Source organism: Ursus americanus, chromosome 14, assembly GCF_024610735.1.
Source record: "Ursus americanus isolate L20-20 chromosome 14, mUrsAme1.1.p, whole genome shotgun sequence".
In the NCBI taxonomy this organism is placed as follows: domain Eukaryota; kingdom Metazoa; phylum Chordata; class Mammalia; order Carnivora; family Ursidae; genus Ursus; species Ursus americanus.
Window position 1 is genome coordinate 16,465,298 of NC_142140.1, and position 22,430 is coordinate 16,487,727.

Sequence of the window (22,430 nt, forward strand, 5' to 3'; positions counted from 1 at the left end):
GTGTCCATACACTATACCGTACATTACAACTAGCACAGTGCCTTTAAGAAACTTATTTTTTTACACTCCAATTTCCTCTTGTATTAAATGTGGGATTTACTAGATAACTAGATAACCAACCTAAGAATGGTGAATAAACTGGGCTTCAGAGAATTCCCCAGACCTCCTTTTAAATGCCAAACTGTGCATATGAGCATATGAGCAGCTTTGAGAATCAGATTAAAGTTATTATGCATTTTCCCAGAACATATACATGTGCACATAGATGTACTATATATATATATATACATATATGTATATATGTATATATATATATGCCAGAGTACTGACTCCTTGATTATGAACTCCAGAGGTTTCTGTCACTATAAATAATGCTATCTTCGTAACAGGCGTTATTTCAAAAATACCATTGTTAAAATTTGCTATAATTATAGTTTCATATAAATCATAGGAAATGAAGTATTCTTAATTATATTCCAGTACTTAATTACATTCCTAGAGTATATTTGGGGGGCTTCCTGTACATTTTGATACATACTGCCAAATAGCTTTTTTTTTTTTTTTTTACCAATTTGTGCTACCAGCAGGAGTTATAAATAGTTTACTACTTCCCTTGCCGACGTTAAACATTATTATCATTTTTTATTTTTGCCAATTCTATGAGGACTAATAATGTTTGTTTCTTTAAATTTTAATTTTACTATTATATTATTGCACTGGGCTTACATGTTTCAGATTTGAACTTGCCAAAGCTACAGCCTAGGTTGTACGTTTTTCTAACATCACAGAAAAACCAGAGAATGATGAATATTAACTCTGATGAGTGTTGGTTTCAGGAAGAAGTACTAATATAGGTGCTTTCTCTCTAGAGGGCAAAGTTCTACGCTGGTCCATTTTTGCCGATAGTTTGCACGTTTTGTTTATATTACCATGGACATTAGGTGCCCCCATGAACACAAAAACATCCTAAATATTTGTGAAACAGAGAAGCTTGGAGAATCCTGGGAAGTAGGATAATTTAGATGGGGGGTTTACGTTGTAGGCATGCACTTCGACAGCTGCTGGGGGCATAAAGAAATAGCAGATGGAGGGGGTAGGAACTGATTAAGGGTATTGAAGGATTCACGGAAGGTCTGTGTTGCTTATCCCAGTGCAGAGGGACTTTCTGCTCAGATTGGGAGAGAACCAGGAGCAAATGTGAGATTGTTCTGCACAAAACCAAAATGGATGCTGAAGCAATTTTCCAACCCATTTTATAATTTCTCAGAGTCCTTCAAGATGAGCTGTTTCATAATTAAAAAAACAAAACAAAACAAAAAAACTAATACAACAGGGAGTATAGCAATTTTTCCTAGACCAGCATTTCTTGGGGTAAAAAGTAAAACATCTGTCCGATATTAAGAAACATTGAAAATAGATATTACTGTGTTGTGGATTTTAGTCCATAAATCATGAAAGGAATATACTATTACTTTCATTCTGAAAGTAAATGTACTACTTCTTTGAAAAGAATATCCAGAAAGCTGATGGAACATTTCATTCTTTTTGAATTTTTCTCGAGTTTTGTTTTCAAATCTATGCATTGTTGTAGGTCAGTGGTTCTCAAGGTGACATCTCGGAACCAGCAGGGGAAACAACACATCTGGGAACTTTTTAAAAATGCAAACTCCCATCCCAAATCTACAGAACCACAGACTCTGGGGATGGAATCTAGCACTCACGCTTTAACAAGCCCTGCAGGGGATGCTGATGCCTGCTGAAGTTTGGGACTATTAATTTGAGAGGAGCCAATTATGTAAAGGTATTTAACTTTTATGTAGTGAAGTTTAAGTTGACTTTGATATTAATGCTTCATTTGGTTATAGGTCAACTCAGATTTCACCTAATGACCTTTCTGGACACAATAGTTTATTTCAAATGACATCTTATTCTTTACTGCAGAATTATCAACATGAATATAACTATACCTACTCAGTTAACAGGTAGTTACTGCGTTACAATGTGTAATTAGCACTTTTCACAGAGCTGAATTATTTGCATATTTTTATCTTTACAGTGGTCCTGTGATATGGGTACTACTGTTAATATTTAGCTATACATATATTCATGAGAGATTATTTTGTCATCACCATACCTGGGTTATTCATATATTAAAGAAAAGAACTGTGAAATATCAATTTGTTTAGAAATAGATAATAATATGAATCATTTAGAGATCACTTTTATCTGTTTCTACTAGAAAGAAAAAGGTTAAACTAAGAAACATTTTTTAATGTCCTAAGTATTACAATTTATCACACTTTAAGATTTGAAAAATACTGAGTTCTTCAAAATTAGGAGAGACCTGTATAATTCACAAAACTTGAATTAATGAGGGCCAATAATAATTATAATGAGATCACAATTTAGAAGTGAAGGATGAAGTGTAAAATCCCTAAGTAATACACACATAATATATGTTTAAATCTTGAAAATTGCAAGATAAAAAAACGCTTCGGCATAGGGTGCTTTCTGTACCCACAATTTCTATTACTTTGAAATACTTCCATCTAGTGGTGGAGTCTTTTAATTACAGATTTTATTAGAGCAGTACAATTATAAAATGCTTCCACTGTTTAATTTCATGGAAAAGGCATGTGAAGTTATTTTGTAAATTCATCTTAAAACATTGTTAACTTTCATAGTCTACATTAGCAATTTACTGTTTCATAAAATAAACATTTCCCCATGGAATTACAAACATACATTATAAACATTTTAACAACATAATTACTCTAATATATATTGTATTGCAGTTAGCTTCTTGATATGTAACTTATTGAAGTTCACCCAAAAGGAAATTTATACTGATTCTTATAATTGGAATCACTAAGTTAATTACTGAGTTACATAATTGTTTTACCAAAACATTAAAAACTTCCTTTCCTAAAAGCAGAAGAAAGGAGAGCTTGGTACCAGCTTTGAAAAAAATTTTTTTTTTCTTCTATGATCAGACCTTTTGTATACAGTTTTGTGTTTTTGTTGACGTAGTTGTATTTTTTTAAGTGTAACTGGCATAACATTCTGTTAGTTTCAGTTGTACAGAATAATGATTTGATATTTTTATATATTTCAAAATGATCAGCCCAATAAGTCTAGTATATTCGAAATATATGAATATTTTTAAAATGTAAAACTCAGCTTACTATGTTTTGATAAGCAGATTCGTTTTCCTGTATTTCAGTTGTTGCATTATTTCCCTTTTGGTGTGTTAGCTCATTCATTTATTTACCCAACAAACATTTATTTGGAATGTATTATATGCTGGGGCCAATTCTGGGTGTCAGAGCAATGAACAAGAGAAGCGAAGCTGCTATTTTCATGGAGCTTACACTGGTGGGAGCAGGGATGAAAAAGAATCACATAAGAATATAAAGTAATATAGTAATGACTGATATAAAGGAATAACATAAACAGCCCCTGACTACTTTACAGTTGACCATCACAAACATCTTCCCTGAAAAAGTGACATTTACTAGGACAGAAACCAGTTTATACAAGATTCAGCAGAACATTCCAACAGAGAGAACAGCAATGGCAAATGTTTTTTAGGCAGGAATCAGTTTTAGTGGGCTCTGGAAACACAGAGGTGGTCAGAATGGCCGAAGCATAACTTCGAGAAGAACACTGTATGGGATACAGTCAATAAGGTAGCAGGGGCTTACTAGTAGATGGTCATGTGGTTAGGAATTAGGGATCTTAGCTAAATTTATTGAGAAAGTATTGGTATAATCTGATTTATATGTTATCCAGTTCCCTGTGATTATTTTTTTTTAAGATTTTATTTATTTATTTGTCAGAGAGACAGAAAGAAAGAGCACAAGCAGGGGGGAGCAGCAGGCAAAGGGAGAAGCAGGCTCCCTGTTGAGCAAGGAGCCTGATGCAGGGCTTGATCCCAGGACCCTGGGGTCATGATCTGAGCTGAAGGCAGACACTTAGCCGACAGAGCCACCCAGCTGTCCCACCCTGCCCCCCACCCCGTGATTGTTTTATACATTGGAGAGGAGGGCAAAAAAAAAGGGAGAAGTATAAATAAATTTAAATATATATTTTGGAGTTCAGACTGATAGGAGGTGAAGTAGAACAATAAGGGGGAAAAAATGTATCCAAGAATGATTCTAAGTGCTTTGGCGTAATTGAGTGGCTAGTGGGTTATTTATTAAGATGGAGAACACTGGATAAAAATCTGTTTAGGGGTACAAATGGAGACTTCTTTATTTGGACTACAGTTTTCTTAAACGCATTCATTACTTGGAATATCTCTTTTTTGTGACTCTCATTCTTTTATTTAACAAATATTTAATAAATGTTCATCAGATGCCAGACACTACGCTAGATGGCTGGTATTTCCAGTAAAAATGCAGATACATCCCCTGCCCCTATAGAATTTCTAGACTGATTGGAGAAATAAAGACAGTAATCAAGTAGCCATATAAAAAAAGCAAATTGCAACAGTGTTTAGCACAAAAAATGAGAGCTACATAATACTATGATACACTAAAGTAGAGTGATTTGACCTAGTTCTGGAAGTCTTAGGAGATTTCCCTAAAGAAACATTAACTTGATAGCAAATCAGTGATTCTGTGAAGAAGAAACTTAAGGGGCTCATAACAGGAAGGAATTTGCCAAATACTTGGACCTGATAAAAGATTAAAAGACAGCCTGGAGTCCTTATCAGCAGAGTCTGCAGCAATCAGTATATGGACTACTAATTTATTAGGGAGTGCAATCCTAATAAATTAGGATTAGGCATGAGGAAAAAAGAGAGTGAGGCAAAGAGGAAGAACCAACAGAAGGTGCATTATTGGGTTGGCCACTGTTAAATGCAAATGATTGCTCTAATCTATGGGACCATCCAGGATAAGAGAGTGGAGAGGGGCCGTGAGAGAAGGCTGAAATTTATCCACCAGCTCCCTTCTCTTACTGGATAAACATTTGCTCCAGAGGGTGTTAATTCCTCCATATTTCCATATTGAGCACGAATAGGTGCCAGGCAGGGTCTCCCGGCACCTCATCCATAGTGTTCAGGGAAGAGCCCTCAGCAAGAGGTGCATCATGAGCACTACTGTTCATTCCCGTCTGCAATTAGCCCGTTGCAGTCCATAGAGTGGAGCTGCTCATGACACCAGCGGCTCGTACCAGACGGACTAGGCCTGGAGAATCTGAGGTATTTGATACAATCATTATGGCAGGCTTGGGGAGAGGAAGGGGAGAATGGTGGATGATGGGATTGGGAGCTTAGTAGGGGTCTGACCATGCAGAACATTGAAGACTAATTGAAGATTTTTGTCATTATCTTAAGAGCAAAGGAAAGTCGTTGGCGGGTGGCGGGGAGGGTGGTCATCATAGGGAAACAGCATGAACAGATATGCACTTCATATATCACCGTGCTTCTATACTGGTCAAAAGTTTGGAGAGGGAGCCAATGGACACAGAAAGACCAGTTAGCATGGAAGTGGTCCAGCCAAATGATCCCAGTACAGAGCAGTGGGTAGATCCAGGAGATACATAGGCAGTAGTATCAACACAGAATTTAGTCATGGATTGAGCATGAGGAAAGGGAGAAAGTTTGGTAAGGAAGATAGGTTTATGGCTTGAGTACTTGGATGGATCCTATTGCTGAAAATCACTTAACTGTAGGTACAGTTGAGGGGCAGGGTGGGGCACTGGACAGATTTGGAAGGGGAAAGTTACTCACTTTTGGAACAGTAAGCTTGAAATATCCTTCAAACGTTAGGAGAGGAGATGTCAAGTAGGAAGTCATAAATAAAAAGCATCAGATACATGGAGAATTCTGGGCTAAAAATACCTCAAGGTCACGTGTCTGCACATGACAATCAAGCCTGACGTGTAAGGCCTGTTTGAGAAACAGCAGAGTAGGGCAGGAACCTAAGACTGAGTCTGCAGGGAACTCCAGAGTCCAACAAGTTCAGATTCCATATTTTCCTCCTGACAGAATTATAAGGTGGCAAATTTTCAATTTATTTCAATTACTGCTTTTCAGTCTACACATATCTTGTTTTATAGATAGAATATTGTTTTCCCCTATTGTATGTTTTGATCACATATCTTAAAACCAAGAAGTTTCTAAACATGATCACTAAGTCAACATTAAATTCAAACTTCCCTTTCTTTAGCATTTCTAAGATAATGTGGAGTGAGAGAATAAAAAAATCTATACTAATATATATTCTAATGTACTAATACAGATTCTGAGTCTGAGTTTTAGAGCCAGACAGCACTGGGCTTAATTTCCAGCTCTAGCCCATGCTGGTTACACTTACCACATTATTTAACCATGTTGTGCCTTAATTCTGCCAACGGAAGATTGTTTCACAGGTTAAATGTGATAATGTATGTAAAGTGCTTCATACACATAAAACACTTTTCAAAAATCACAATTTTCAATAGATTGTCTCCCAATTACTCACTACCCTTATTTGAAACTATAGTATATTGGACAGTGTCTTGAAAAGTGACATTTCTGCATTGTTCTAAAAATCAAATGAATACACCTTCATCTTAATTTTACATTTATCATTAAACGCTAAATTTATTGGCAAATTACATTTTGTAGATTTTGCTATTAAATGGTCCATTTGTAAGTATGGTCATTCAAATCAAAATACTTTTATTTATATGTCATTTGTACTTTTTAACTTTATGCTTCATTTATAGATATTCCAGGATCAGAGGCAAGTGGAGGTAAGGTTGATTTATAAATTCTGATTCTTCTTGTCTGGATAGAAAAGAATACAAGCATTTTTAGAGTACACGAAGTTGAACTTTTATTTGGAAAGTTGAATTTCTTGTATAATGAAAATATTTTTAAACCATACATATTCATAAGCATAATACAAACACCACCTACAATACAAACACATTTTAATAAAGTTTTACTATGAGTATTAATCTAAGCCAAAAAAAAGTAATCAGGTAAACCAGTTCTACATACCTTTTATCTCTTTTGATGATGTAATCAAACAATTTAAGACACAAAACAAAGTAAGCTTTGGCTCAACCCTACTTATCTCACTATGGGAACACTAGGATATATACTACCACAGATTACAAACCCAATCCCTTTATAATCAATTTAAAATTGTTACAAGAATCATATCTCAATCGCATGTAAACATATTTAGGGCTTCAGTTGGCAATTATGTTTTAAATGCTTAGAAAAACACACCAACATTTCTCATTATTGTTCTCTCTTTATCTCATCTCTTCCATGAATATAAAATAGGAAAAAAATATTATTTGAGACTTCCAGCATAATTTCATTGTGCTTTACACTTTTATAAACATGGGTACATCTAAAATATCAGATGCCTTTATACCAATAGAATAATCCACCAAATTCACATTTTCTTACAAATACACATGCAAAATCAGTGAAAAACACTTTTGTATAGCAAAGACCCTGCTTGTTTTCTGATTAATAATTTTGATGGCATGTGCAAATCATACTGCTCACTGAACAGTAGATTTTATTTCCTGTAGATTTGTTTTTCTATAAAAATATATTTATGTGCTCACAGGAAAAAAGTTGGTATGTGTGGGGTGACTTTTGATACATCGTTAGATTAAAGGTTTGTTTATGAAGTTAAAAGGCATCTTAGCTTTTATCGTTTTCAAATTTTTCTTCATATAAAAGAACACCCTGTGACAAAGATAAGGTAACTGAGATAATCATTAGCACTTTATAGTTGAGACAGTATGAAGCAAAGGGGTCAAGCAACGTGCCTAAGGTTTATGTACAAAATCAGTGCTGGAACCAGGAAGAGAACTTGGATTTTCCCAACCCTTGGACAGTTCTCTAGGAACTCATCCCCACCAATAATCCTTGAGATTATATACAATCTATTACATTAAAATAACATTGACAGTTAACGGAGAAAGTTAGTTATGAACCAATTCCTTCTGCACTGAAGATTCCCAGTAGAACCAAATGGTATTAAGAAAAGGTACGAAGAAAAATAGCAAAAGGCAGTCAAAACACAATGATGTCATTTATCATATCTCTAAGTTTTGGTCATTGAGAAAATATGAGCAGGAACATCCCTATTACTCAGACTGCTAAAGGGAAACACTGAAGTCTAGGAAAATCAAACACTTCAGTATTTGTGTTAACTTCTAACTTGAAGATTATCAAATTTATAATAAATCTACACCTAATGCTTTTTGGAGATTATTTCCAACCTGCATGATTCTCTTAAAACCTTTTTGGCTGATGACAAAGAAGAGGAACTAGAATAACAGCAGAACTAAACTCAGAAGTCCTAACCTTGGCCTCATCAGTAGCCAAGTACCAGAAACTCCTCCCAGGTAAGTGAGAACGTGATGATTTTTCCCTCCAGAGAAGTGCTTTAGCAATCAGATGGGGATGAAGCTCAAGGTTAGTGCTGGACACACAGGGTGAGGACCAAGATACCTTCCCCTTTGGAAACTCTTCTGGGAGTTCGGTCAAATCCTGAGCCCATGACACATTGTCTTAAATCAAACATTCTTTTGCTGCCTATGTATTTTGGAGGACACAGAAGGTTTAAAATGACAGATACTTCATATGGATTACTGCATTGACCACGGTAGAAACATCCCTAATTTTGGCCCCCAAGAAATACAGTGGCTGCATAAATCAAAGTCAGGATTTAGCACTATATGGCTGCAGCTACAGCTCAAAAAATAAACTCTGTAAGTCACTTTCACTTAAACATAGTTAAGAATTTCATGGTAGGGTTAACAAATGTTTCCATAAAGTGAGAAGTTGAACACTGAATTTTATTGGCATGCATGCACAGTCCTTCGTAATATTTTTAAACCATTTTCATGTACAATTTTAGAAGGACTAGTAGCCCACACGCCAGGAAATGAATTCCCTGAATTTGTACTGACTTTGACAGAAGAACAGAGAGATCCCACCCTTAAGATGTTTAAAATGTGAAAGGCAAGCATATGTCTGGAAATTTCTACTGTAAACAGTTTTTTTTTTCTTTTGGGGGCCGGGGTAAGAATATACTCAACAATAAAAACTTATTTTGAAAAATATGAAAACATTTCCCTCAATATTTATATGATATTTTATTTGGAAACTGTCGGAGAAAGCAATATAAGAACATAATCCAAATGCTTTGTACAAAGTCTTCAGTTTTGGAACCTCATGTTATTGCTTGCAGCTCTGGAATGATGAAAAATGTTATCTCACTATATACTCTAGCTGTACAGACATGCCTGTTAATGTTCTTTTTCTCACTTCAAAATAAAACACATCTATAGTTTGTGTAAATATTAACATAATATGTACAATGCATTCATGAAATATATGCAAGCATACCATTATATAAACATAGAAAAAAGGTAAAAGCAGTCAATTTAGAAACAGAGATATTAAATAGATATAGCTATTAGACTGCAGCATCATGGATACCTTGGCCTGTTCTTTCGTAAGATAACCTTCTGACCACCACTTACTTTGCAGCTGAATTTAGTCCAAGAAAAAAGCCGGGGGAAAAAAAAAAAAAAGATGGTTCTAGATGTCAGAACTGATAGACATTAAAAAAAAAAATTCATGTTGAAACTGAAAAAGTTAGAAATGTATTTAAACATGACCATCTCTGGGCAACCAGGCGCTCAATAAATACGGGTTGATTGTTCACCTAAGACTCCTGCTACTAAAGATTTAAATAATAGATTTAGACTGTATATATTCAATGAACTGCTTTAATAAGACATTCATATTCCTCTTTACATTTTAAATAACCAGTTTGCTTACCATCTTTTTACCTGTAGTGAAGCAAAGTCACTAAGTTCTGGGAGACTGAATACAAATGTGCACACAGAGAAAAACCCACAAGGTAGCAACAACTATGGCAAACACAGTGAACAGTAAAACCAGGCAGAATGGAGTACACTGGATGGATACTTTGGGTTCAGTTGAGGTGAATCTAAATACAGGATTTGTTTTGTGTTCTGAACTTTCAGCACCTGAAAAACAAAACAAACAATATAGGCCTGTAGCGCTTGGTATTTTTTTCAAGGCAGTGCTATTTTTCTTAACATAATCGCAAGATGTTCGAATTCTGGATGAAATCTTTTGCCAATACGTTTCTATTCCTATGTGAAAGTTCTTGCTCCCTCGAACAGATAAATACGGAAGGTTGGTGTGAACCACTGATGGTGTTTACATGGGATACATTTACGCTCGGAGTGGAAATGTTGCTGTAGAACTTCCATTGCTTTCAACAGATCCTTTCTCCTTAGATCCAACATAAGCGCCAATAAATGATCCATCTTCGTTGAACAGACCATGGTCGCCTTCTCCATACTGGACTAAGCTGTCAGCGCTTTCTGTGGTCTGCATATCCCTGGTAAGCGATCGAAGGCTTCCTTTGAGAGGTTTCTCATCACTGTCACTACAAAACAAAGAATCGTTCAACAAAATCTGAGATATTCACGTAAAGTGAGATGCAGGCATTAGTGCTAATAGGTCTTAAAATTTTCAAGATATTCACATTAGCATTGCAGACACATAAACCCTGAATGACCCCTTCACAAATAAATGTTTAAAAGGTCATAACCAATTTGCGTCATACTGAGTAACTGAGAAACTGTTTTCTATTATTCACAGTATTTCTGCTTCCCTTTAAAATTGGGAGTTTTGAGACATGCAGACATTCAGTCTGGTGACCTACATTGAGGATAATGTTATTCCTCTGAGTTCATGAATTTTTGGAACTCCCAGTCATCAGGTCTTGATCTTTTGTCTTTACCTTTGATCCTGTACGTACCCCTAAATCCTTCCCCAAATTTTTCTTTTGATTATGGTAATCAGTCAAATTCTGTTTCTGGTAACTGAAGAACTTTCTTTAATATAGTTTATAAACTTAAGTTTGTTGAATTTTTTAAAAGATGGCTGGCATTTTTAGAACCTAAATACTACAGTATTTGGTTTGGGTTTATTCTTCAAAAAAAAAAAAAAATAACTCTTGAGTTAGTAAAATAGCTATAAAATATGATCTAAATTTCTGGATCAAGATTTGTTTTTAATTACTAACAGCTATCACACTATAAATCTGTACACCAAATTAAATGCTTTTAGAAAATTTTAAAAAGGATGAATTTGGTAAAAAAAATATAAATATATATATTTTTATATATATATATATATATATATATATATATATATATATATATATATATATAAAATTAGAATGTGATTAGCACTGTATAGTTTTTGGTAATCAGTGTTGTTCATCAAATAGGTCCATCTCTCAGCTTCCTGGGAGCAGGACAGGGTGGCATTTCTCTGCCTTTCCTGACTTACACATTGTCATGTGACTTGTTTTGGCCAAAGAAAAGTGAGCAAAGGTGGCATGTGTCACTTTAGAGCCCGTGCTCAGTTTGCTATGTTCTATTTCTCCGCCTGTGGTGCTGCTGGATGCTCATCTCCTAGCCAGTGCTCCTAAGTGATCAAGATGAATGGAGCCACCTGTGTTGGACACATAACTTGAGAAAGAAAAAGATTCTGGAGTTGTTTTTGACAGCAGCATAACCCAGGCTATCCTGACTCACAGAGTAGTTGGCTCCTGAAGTGGGATGCTTACAGTTACAGAAACACAAAACAAAAACAACAACAGAAATGTGGCATTAACTTAGGGACCAGGCATCAAGTAGTGAAGAAACTATTACCAGAAGCTGGAAGGTTAACAATTCATGTCATGAGTGAGAACAGCATCCAGTTCTCACTGGGATACCTGGAGATTAGATAATTTTCTGGATGAACACATAGTTTTGGGAAAAGATGATGGAAAACATTAAGGGATTAAGGAGATTAATTAAATTACTAATAAATAATTATATTAATGGGATGCCAGGTGAAATAGTGCAGGGGATGATTTTAGCTATCTTTTTTAAAGAGGCAGCAGGGTGTGGGGGAATGAGTTTTTGAACAAGGCATTATCATAGTTTTCTTGCTTATAAAACTGAACTATTAATATCTTTCAAATATATTTTGAAAAGTTGCCATGGGCCTCTAATGATTCTTGCCTCATGGAATCTGAACCACAATTTATAAATTTGTAAAGTTCCAAGTTTCTCTCTCTCTGTCGTCTTCCCTTCCTTTTTCCTTCTCTCCCTTTTTCTCGCACCTCTTTCCTTCCTTCTTCTCCCTCTAATGATCCTTCTGGAAAGAACTTAATCAAGAAATCTAAAAATGTAAAGAGAGCTTTCATTAAGTGGAAAAAAGAAGAATTAGTATAGAACAAAGTAGAGCCTGTAATGAGGTTAAGCCTACATCAGTTAACCCAGAACAGCTCGTCATAATGCTCTGTGTCATTGACTATAGTATTGGATGCAGGGATGGGCCAGTTAGAGGCAATCAGGTCTCTTTCCCATATGAATTCTGGCCTCCTGTGTGCTAAAGGCTGTATAAGCCCGGGCGTTGCAAGCTCTCTAGTATACAGAGGACCTGATGGAAAACAATGACATCCCAAACAGGAAAGGCTAAGGTGGTGGAAGGGGGAAGATGGTGAGCAGTGACAGGAGAATGGGAAGTTGAATGCAACCTCAAGAGCTACACCCCTCCTCCAGATGCCCCCCCCCCCATTCCTCCCAGGAATGGCACTCTTCTCTGCCTGAAGTTTGGTCATATTCCACCCAGTGGTTAACATTAACACAATCCATTTCATTCTTTACAGCCTATCTTATCTCTTTGGATGGGATCCTTTATCAGCATCCCTTCAAGGCAGACAGAGCCACTCCCCTTTTTGCTCTCTTATTCTCTTTACCTAATTACAGTGATTTTGCAGAGGGAAGTTTTCTTCCTCTGCAGACTAGGTTCCTCCTGAGGACAGGATCTGTATGTAACTTACCTTTGTGAGTCTAGACAGTAGGTGAACAGAATACATGTTTACGGATATAAATTGCATGCAACCTGGACCCATAATGGCCATGCTGAAGACTTCAGGATGTTTTAATACTCCAAATAGATATTCACTCTAAATAAAAATAGTGAAATAGCGTCCTTTTGCATAGCACACAGAGCTTTCAGAAAAGTCTCCCAGCACACACATCTCCCTAGAGTGAGGTTACACATACCCCTGCACCTGGAGGTCAGTTGCTATCTCATAAGCAGGCCCTATTTTTGCAAACTGGTCTTTAAAAAGGCATTACAATATAGTAGTGTAACCTTTATTTGAAGAATAAATACTTGTTTGCTTTTGCCTTTTTAAGCTTATAACCTGATGAGTATGTGTTTTGATACATTTTAAAATGGAACACCATTTACCTGTATTCACCAAAGGTTTCATCTTTTACTGACTGAACTTCTGGATCTGGATGTAGATCTTCCTTTTCTTTCACTAAAAAACAAATAGGGAAAGTAATACAAATAATTTTTAAAGACATATTAACAGTGTTGTTAAAGATGGATAATTAATGAGAACAGCATTGCTCCAGCTTTTTGATACTAGTAAGTCATTTTTTTTTTTTTTATGGTTCTATCCACAATCCACCAATTACCTCTTTGTTTAAGCAAAAAAAGGGAAAAAAGATCTCCTGGCTTCTCCTGATCTGTCATCAGAATTACAGCATGTTGCAGATCATGGGGCTGCTCAGTATTGTGTGGGCAACAAGTCTTACGGGAAGAGTCAAACTTAGTTATGGTTTCTTAATGGAGACCAAATTACTAGATACACTTTTTACCATCCAAAACTTTTTGAAGATGTCATAGGCTCATGCCAGATCTATATCACTAAGCTAGGGTGATTAAGAGTCAACCATTTGGTGGTTCCGCTCTCTCTTACTCATAACTGCCTCAAAAATCAGAATATTCAGGTCTATGGTGACATTTTAAATTTGATTTATTCCAAATAGTGGGACAGAGGACCAGGGGGCTCTTATTACACTTTATCAGGAAAACTCAAAAATCCTGATGTGGAGGGCGCCTGGGTTGCTTAGTCAGAGCCTTCAGCTCAGGTCATGATCCCAGGGTCCTGGGATGGAGCCTTGTGATGGGCTCCCTCCTCAACAGAGTGTCTGCTTCTCCCTCTCTCTCCCTCTGCCCCTCCCCCTGCTGGTGCTCTCTCACTTGCTCACTCACTCTCTCAAAATAGAGTCTTAAAAAAAAAAATCCTGATGTGGGAAACAAAGGCAAAAGAAATGCAGCTTACATTAAAATCTCCTTAGAGCTTACAGCCCACTGATAGATACCTTAAACATGCAGAACATGACCTTCCTCAAGGAACTTGTGGCTGCCTTAGTGCCTTAATGTTTAAAAGTAATGCTATCTTGGCAGCAGCTGGTCCCTCAAGGTCCTGAAAGCCTTGCCTCCAGAGTCCTTGGATGTGTGCGCTATCCCTAACTCCCACAAGCTAAAAAGTATACAATCAGTCACTCCTCACAATCCCAGTATAGCTCTTTCTGCCCACAGGTCCTGTCCCATGAATAGGGAAAGGGTTAAGGTACAGACAGGGAGGGGAGACAGGAGGCCCCTGTCTCCCCTGACTAGGCTCTGAAACTATTCCTGGCAAGTGGTTGCTGAGACAGAGCGGAACAAAAGATAAGGGAACAAACCAAGATGGCACAAGACTCTCGAGGCCACAAGCTTCCCAGGCAGTTCTCCATAAAAGACTGCCGCTAAAAGTTCTCAGCGGCAACCCGTTCGGGACCCCTCACTCTGGAGAGCTTTACTTTCCTTTCTGCTCTCACCTTCACTTAATAAACTTTCAGTTTACTTCACCCGCTTGTGCCTCAAGATTCATTCTTTGACTCCATGAGACGAACCCAGCAACCCTGTAACAATCCTTCTTCATGACACCTTTTACTACTACTTGCAGAGACCTAAGAGATTCTTTTAGTTGTCCTATAATGTGAAATGCTGACTTTTTTTCTTTTCCATCGTTAGAATTTGGAGAGGGTCATACTTCACAAGTGACTATTTGTTGGGGATACTCAAAAAGGAACGCTATATGTCTTCAAATTTTCCAGTTAACTAACTGGGACATTCATTAATCATTGTAAATCCAATACATAATAATTCAGTTCTCGTAGAAAAAAAAAAAGAGTTCATTATTGCATAAATTTCCATGCATAAATTGCATCGATGTTACAAAAATTTAAAAATCATGCTCTTTGATTATTCAATATACAGAGTCCCAATAAATATTTGCTAAATGGATAATAAGCCAATAAAAGAACTTCTTACTAATCTGAACATCATCAAACTAATAGCAGTGAGATCTAAATTTCCCCTTATATAAAAGCATCTTGAACACTAAGCAATAACAATAATAATAGCAACAACACAGTATGTATATCTGAAAAAGATAAATTTGGAAGTTGAATTAAAGCCAACTGTTTTTTTTTTTTTTTTAAGATTTTATTTATTTATTCGACAGAGATAGAGACAGCCAGCGAGAGAGGGAACACAAGCAGGGGGAGTGGGAGAGGAAGAAGCAGGCTCATAGTGGAAGAGCCTGATGTGGGGCTCGATCCCACAACGCCGGGATCACGCCCTGAGCTGAAGGCAGACGCTTAACCGCTGTGCCACCCAGGCGCCCCTAAAGCCAACTGTCACATTAACTGTGATGGTTTTTATTTCTATTTTATGTACATTAATTCAGGAGGCAGTGTATCTAATATATGTCATGGTAATAAAAAATGCATTCCCAGCAATGGTTAACTCTAGTAAAGCTGACTAGTGGAGCCAGTACTATCAGAAGGTACTAGTGCAAACATTCTCTGGGTCACAAATACATGACAAGGCATGCTGTCAAGGACAAGGTCCTTTCCTCTTAAGATGTTAAAATATGTGTGTGTAGTTTAGTGATTAGTGTTCTTAACATCTCTGATATTTTACAGACAGAAGATAGAAGGCTGGAAGTATTACAAGCCTCATTAGAAACTAGTAACCACTTGAAAATAATATTCTAGAACGTACATCCTTTGGTTAGTTAATGTAGGTTTTTTTTTTTTTTCCTCTCAGTATATTGCATACCTCTTGTGCTACCATAAATTTGGCTTAAATGTGTAATTTAAAAAATAAAAGATGTCTCTGAAGAATGCATCCTAGAAAATACTATTTAATAAACTGGAAGTATATTACTCAATTAAGAAACAGCTTTACCTGAGTACTTTCCACCTCTGTTCCTCTTCACAAAGCAAACAGTTAACAGTATTAGTGTGAGAAGAGCAATCGCACACATCAATCCAATAAACCAGCCTTGAGTGGAGATGTCGTCATATAAACCAGCGTATTCTGTTGTGCAAAGAGAAGTCACACGTTGAATGCTAGAAACAGTCTTTGGGATTATGCCCCCTTTGGGGAAATGAAACATCATTTTTAAACATACAAAATAGAATCCATTTTATTTTCCCTTTCAGTGACCCTAGAGGGAATGTGATTTAAAGGACAGTTCATTGGAAGAATACTGATAAATCGTCCATCCTGTATTTAGAAAGGGCCCTCTCAAGTAGCATTTGACTCTGAGGATGAAAACCAAAAAGGGATAGTGGAGGCAGAGCAAGTGAAACACAGAAGCAGCCCAAGCAAAGCAGAAGCACAAGCTGCCTTGGTTATATGCAGATTGCAGTGGAGTTTCTGCGGGTTTTATTCTGTCTTGGTTTTCTGTTTAGTTTTTGTTATTAACACGTGTTAATTGGCTGGAGATATTTTTTTAGTCAACCGACAAAAACAAGAAAGACTACGTTGGCTCTTTGTGGAAGATTTTTCATTTTGATAATTTTAAAATGCTGTGATGAGCACTGGGTGTTATACGCAACTACTGAATTGTTGAACGCTACATCAGAAACTAATGATGCACTACACGTTGGCTAACTGAACATAATAATAAAAAATGCTATGCCAAAGCAAACTGAAACTGTTATCTTTGTAACTAATGTACCCCATATTTTTATCTTTAACACAGGAAGTATGTAAAATTAATCTACAAAGCAGATTGATTGTCGAACATGCCCCACATACAATCTCATGTCTCACCTCTCCCTCTTGTCTCAATTACATCTTCAAAAATGCTATTGTTATCAACCCAATTCTTAGTCAATAGGCGAACTATATGCTCAGCTCCCGGCTCAAATACCTCTACTGGGTGAGTCTTTTGAGTAAGATTGACTCCTTCTGATATCTTCCCGATACTTTTACCTAAGAAATGTACACAGTTAAATCATATAAATTGTAATCATTGAAAAGCAGGACATGAAAAGTAAAAACAAGACACAACAAAACAAAAAACTGTTATTTGAGAGGAGAGCCCTTTGTAGCATTTTTTTCGCGGATAGTTGTTGAATGATGGGGAGATCAAGAAAATCAACATTTCAATGTTTTCTTTCTTAATATGCTGAAATTGAGGAAATGAAATGAACTTAATTCATGTCCTTTAAAGATAATGTACTTGTTGATGAAATGGTACTAAAAATCTGCCCGGTCACATGAATGGTTCAAAAACCAAACACAGACTTCAAAAAATTATACGATGTCATTTTGTGCAATTGGAACTTTCACAGACCTAGCAGGAAACTGAACATGGCCATTCTGGCTTATTTTTGAAAGCAAATGACATTATAGGTTTAAATATATATTACTTTTTCTTGTCTTGGTCTTCTATAAATATTGATGGAATAGTATAACATTGTCATATATTAAATACTTGAAATTTGTAGAAACAATAAGCAGGCTTATAGGTACATTTAAATGAAATGCACTGAGAATTTTAAAATGTTATGAGACAAAGAAACACGAATATATCAATATATTAATTGTAGAATCTCATAGTAGCAGATAAAAATGAGTCAAGTGTAATTAAATATACATTTAATTTCTGATGTTGTAATAAAATATGTAAAATATTTTTGTATTTGATCCATGGTTTTGCTGAGAATCAACATAATAAATGTAAACCAGAAAATGTTAATAATTTACACTGAAAATAAATATATTCCATGTTGAGGATATTAAAAGTTATGAAACTCTGTGTCAAATGGGTATATGTCACACATTAGAAATTGGTGATATAGTTACTGATAACAAAAGGGCTTCATTAAAAAATGTCACCACAGGAGAAATAAGGCCAACTATATTAGTTGAGCAAAGCCTTTAAGATTGAGCACCACTGAGGTAGACCACAATTAATTTTGACTTTGAAAAAGAGAAATATTAGTATAACATTAAGTAGAGCAAGCTTTTGAAAAATAGAGCAAAGCAAGTGTTTTGTTCAAACCAGCAATGACACAAATATTTCTGACTAGCGCCATCATCTTCCCCCTCTGAGACTATGGAATGTGAGTCACCTGAAAATCAGACTGACATTCAGAAAATAATCAGAAAAAAAAAAAAAAATGCTTGTGTATCAAATCCTATTTTCTGAATAAATGTCAGATGACCTTAAAATGCGCTATCTAGGCAGAGCAAGGAGAAGAAAGATACACAGAAATAGATTCCAACTTGTGCAAAAGTTATTTCTAGAGCGTTTAGTGATATCAAGATTTATCTCCTCCGTGAAAATCTATATGTATTTTTTCTTTTCCAAAGATCATGCTGAAATCCAGTGGCAAAAGAGATTATAGTTCCTTTCCTGTAAATATGGCAAGATATGCCTACAGAAGAGGAATCAGTATCAACGGGGGAAGGGGCAGGAGCTGAAAATGCAGAATCCTAAAAAAGACCACAAACATACTACTAGTAAGGAACATTTTCAAATTCCTGAGACATAGGGCAGTGAAGAAATATGCTGAGAGATACTCAAAGATGCAGCATCATTTATAAAACCACACAAACAGCATTTTCCATCTGCTAAAAACATTTTTTTCCAACATGAAGGCGACCAGACCGAGATTTTCTAAATACTTCCATATATGCATATGGTAACTGTAACTACTGTAAGAGAACTTTATGAGTGTTTTTTTTCTTGCCTGCTGCAAATTAGCAATAATGGGATTAGCATATCTCATGCATATTATGGTCTTGGTTCTAACAAAATAGCAACCCTTTCCATGCCTTGAACTCTGTTTTGAAAAATACAGAAGTTGCATATTTAGATTACTACTATTCTGACTTCTTTTCTTTGTATTGAACACTTGATGCCACTTTGAACTCTTGAGAAATAAGATCCTTTTTGTTACTAAAAAGTTTTCAATAATCATCTTTAAATCTCTCTTTTGAGTAGGTAAGTGAGTTCTTCATTTCACTTGGTGTCTTATTTGTCCTTGGGAATAATGTGTGGGTTTCTTGGAAGAAACTCTTTTGAGTGTACATACTTTTCCCATAAAGGGGAGTTCTGAGTATTTAGGGTATCTGAGGAAAACATAAAGCCTTCATTAGGCAGATACAGTAGGGACAATAAGAAGGAGAAACAGTAAAGTTCAGAGCATAACCATTCACACACAAACACTGATTTGACAGTGATTCACATATACTTGAATATATTTTATAATATACATATCTTATAAGTTACAGCTTAGTTTTTCTCATTACTATTTTCTTTTTCCAGTGACTTGGTCTTTTTTCTAATCTAAAATGTAGAAACCCATCCAGGGCAGTGTCTGACACATAGTACATGATGAGCAATGATTCTATTTGCCTTTTTGCCGTCTCCTTCTCCTTGTTCCCGTCCTCAAATATCCTTCTAGGTCTGATCAACTTCAATCCAACCGTGATCAAAAGCCCTCTTTTTTAACTTATTAGTGTGTGCAACAGTTGCTCTGATTCATTTCCTTTTTATGCTCTGCCTTCTTAATTTCTCTCCTTTTAAGTTTAGCAAGAACATTGCTAAAATCATAATTATCGAAATAATTTGGGAAGGAAAATAGGTCTAGGTTGGAAAAAAAAAAAAAAACGAAAAGTGCAATTGAATCTAAAGAATTATACAAATTAAACCAGAGGCTGATAGGCCATTTCCAGCCAGTATTTGGCATCAACCAGTAAACAGTAAAATAAAATTGATACATAAATCAGTGTGTGTGTGTGTGTGTGTGTGTGTATAAACCAAGACATGGAAGTGAAATGTATTAGATCATTGTTATAAAACGTCGACCAGGGCAAGAGGCAAATCTTTTTCTGTATGAAAACACTTCCAAAAGAAAAATACCCCTCTAGTAACCTTATGAAAACTTCATGAACTTACGTACTCCTATTTTAATTAAGTAAAATTATAGTTCCTGACCTTACATACGCTGAGGCTATATTTTCATTGCTGGTGGGTAGAAATCCATAAATTGAGTCAATGTGACCTTTACAAACAAGAGAAATAAATTCTGTATCTGTATCAGCGGAAAACAAAAGGTCAGACAGATTGAGATCACAGTCATTTCCAATTTACAATGACTAGCTTGGTACAGTCCCTTCAGAGCAGGTTAAAAAACAGCATCAGAAGCCTCCTGCACTTACTCCCTTCTCCTAACGTGGAGCTTTCCTCGGTGATTGGTTTTCCGCAGCCCTTTGAAGTGCAAGCCCTCAAGTAGAATTTGTACTTGGTGGTTGCATTGAGGTTTGAGAGACGCCAGCTGGGCTTCGATGGAGTTGTAATGTTAATATCATTCAGTTCTCCAAGTTCATAGGTGTCATTTACTAAAGAAATAAACATGAACAACAATGCCTCAGATTTCACAGCCTTAACAGTTCAAGTTATGTTGGCCCTTATCTTTGAATCTGTGTATGCTTGTGGTACGCAAGGCGCTCCCGTAATTATTCACAGACATCAACTTACTCAATTCTATGATGTAGACATAATTTTATTACAATACCATACATGGAAAAATTGAGGTCTAGCAAGAATAAACACTTTCCCTAAATTAAGAGCCAGTAACTGGCCAACCAAATTTGAATCCAAACCAGACTTTTTTCACTCCAGAGCCCATCTTCTTAATCACCAAGGCATACTGGAGCTCCACCTTCATCATAACTATTAAAAATGATGGACTTTCCCCCTGTATTATATTTTCATTGTATCCTTCACTTTTAATCTTTTAGTGTAATAATCTGGACAATAATTTGTGTCTTCTATGGTTTCTGGCTCAATTTGAAGTACCAAATGTACTTAATATATATAGAATCAATAAACTGATTAATAAATTACATATTTAAAAATGTCGACTATATACTAAGTACTATGACAAGTGCTAATCACAAAGAAGATGAATTAGATCGTGCCTTTCAAAGAATTTGCAACCAGCAAGACTATGGGATTTGTGCAAGAGCGCAGTGTATTCTAAGATTACCGAAGAAGAGTCCAAGAAATGAAACACATGCCAAAATTGTGCAGCCATTAGTGGCAAGGGAAGGGCTAGAATAAATCCTCTTGACTCTCAGTCCAAGATATCACACAGATAAACAAACAAACAAACAAGCAAGCAAATAAACATTTACTCTTAACATAAAAATGCCTTCCTTGGTCTACCTAATGCAATTAGATCAAAAATGAAAGATGAACAAATGAAAGATCCAAATGTTGGAAATTAGAAAGAAATATTACTCTTTTACAAATTTGAGAGCATTCCTATAAAATACCCAAAGTCGACTGAAAAACTACAATAATCATAAATTGAGAGAACTATACAGAGAACTCTCAGACACACAACAACTGTTTAGAACATACAAAGCAACAAAAAGAGATAAATTATCGGGGCACCTGGTGACCCAGTTGGTTAAACGTCTGCCTTCACCATCTCAGGTCATGATCTCAGGGTCCTGGTATCAAGCCCAGCATCAGGGCTCCCTGCTCAGCTGGGAGTCTGCTTCTCCCTCTGACCCTCCCCCCACTCAGGCTCTCTCTTGTGCTCTCTCTCACGTGCTCACTCTCTCTCAAATATTTAAAAATCTTTAAAGAAAGAGATAAATTTTTAAAAAAATATTTCCATCACTTAATAGAAAGCAAAATAAATACACAATTATGTCATTTTATCAAAAAATCCATAGATTAAGCAGTACATTAATCACTGCCATTGTTAACGTTCCAGATTTTTTTCTTTATGTTCTAAGAACTGGTCTTTAAAATAATTTAAATCTTACATAAGATCAACACAAAGGTTGGAATTTAATTAACATTGAGTTTCTTTACTGTTAGGATAAAGAAAAATCATAGCTTTACTAAACAAATTAACATTTAAAAAGTCTTCATATATTTCTTCAGTGCTTTCTACATACTTGAAAACCAGTTCATGGAATACTATAGGCTTAAGAGCTCAGCATAGAGAATAAAACTGATTTAGGTTTGAATCTTGCTTAATATTTATTTTACTACATGGCTCTACATAAGTGAACTCTATATGCCTCAATTCTCACATCTGCAAAATAGTGAAAAATACATCCCTCATAGATTTTTTATTTTAATGAAAAAATACAGGGAGAGCACTTAGTACTGATCTTGCTACAGAGCAAACAC

At 35.9% G+C, this 22,430-nt stretch overlaps 1 protein-coding gene across 4 annotated transcripts in view; it reads right to left on the minus strand.

Moving 5' to 3' along the window:
• Positions 1-7,719: 7,719 nt before the first annotated feature.
• Positions 7,720-22,430, minus strand: part of CHL1 (cell adhesion molecule L1 like) — a 205,432-nt gene continuing 190,721 nt past the window's right edge. For 3 of the 4 annotated variants that reach the window (XM_045808105.2, XM_087866851.1, XM_087866852.1), the window contains exons 24-28: positions 20,438-20,617; positions 17,036-17,197; positions 16,163-16,294; positions 13,325-13,397; positions 7,720-10,451 (exon numbers count right to left, since the gene is read on the minus strand). In XM_045808105.2, coding sequence (XP_045664061.1) covers positions 10,235-10,451; positions 13,325-13,397; positions 16,163-16,294; positions 17,036-17,197; positions 20,438-20,617 — 764 coding nt within the window. In that variant the 3' untranslated portion in view covers positions 7,720-10,234. The remainder of the gene's footprint in view (positions 10,452-13,324; positions 13,398-16,162; positions 16,295-17,035; positions 17,198-20,437; positions 20,618-22,430) is intronic. The other variant, XM_087866853.1, reaches the window with a different exon arrangement.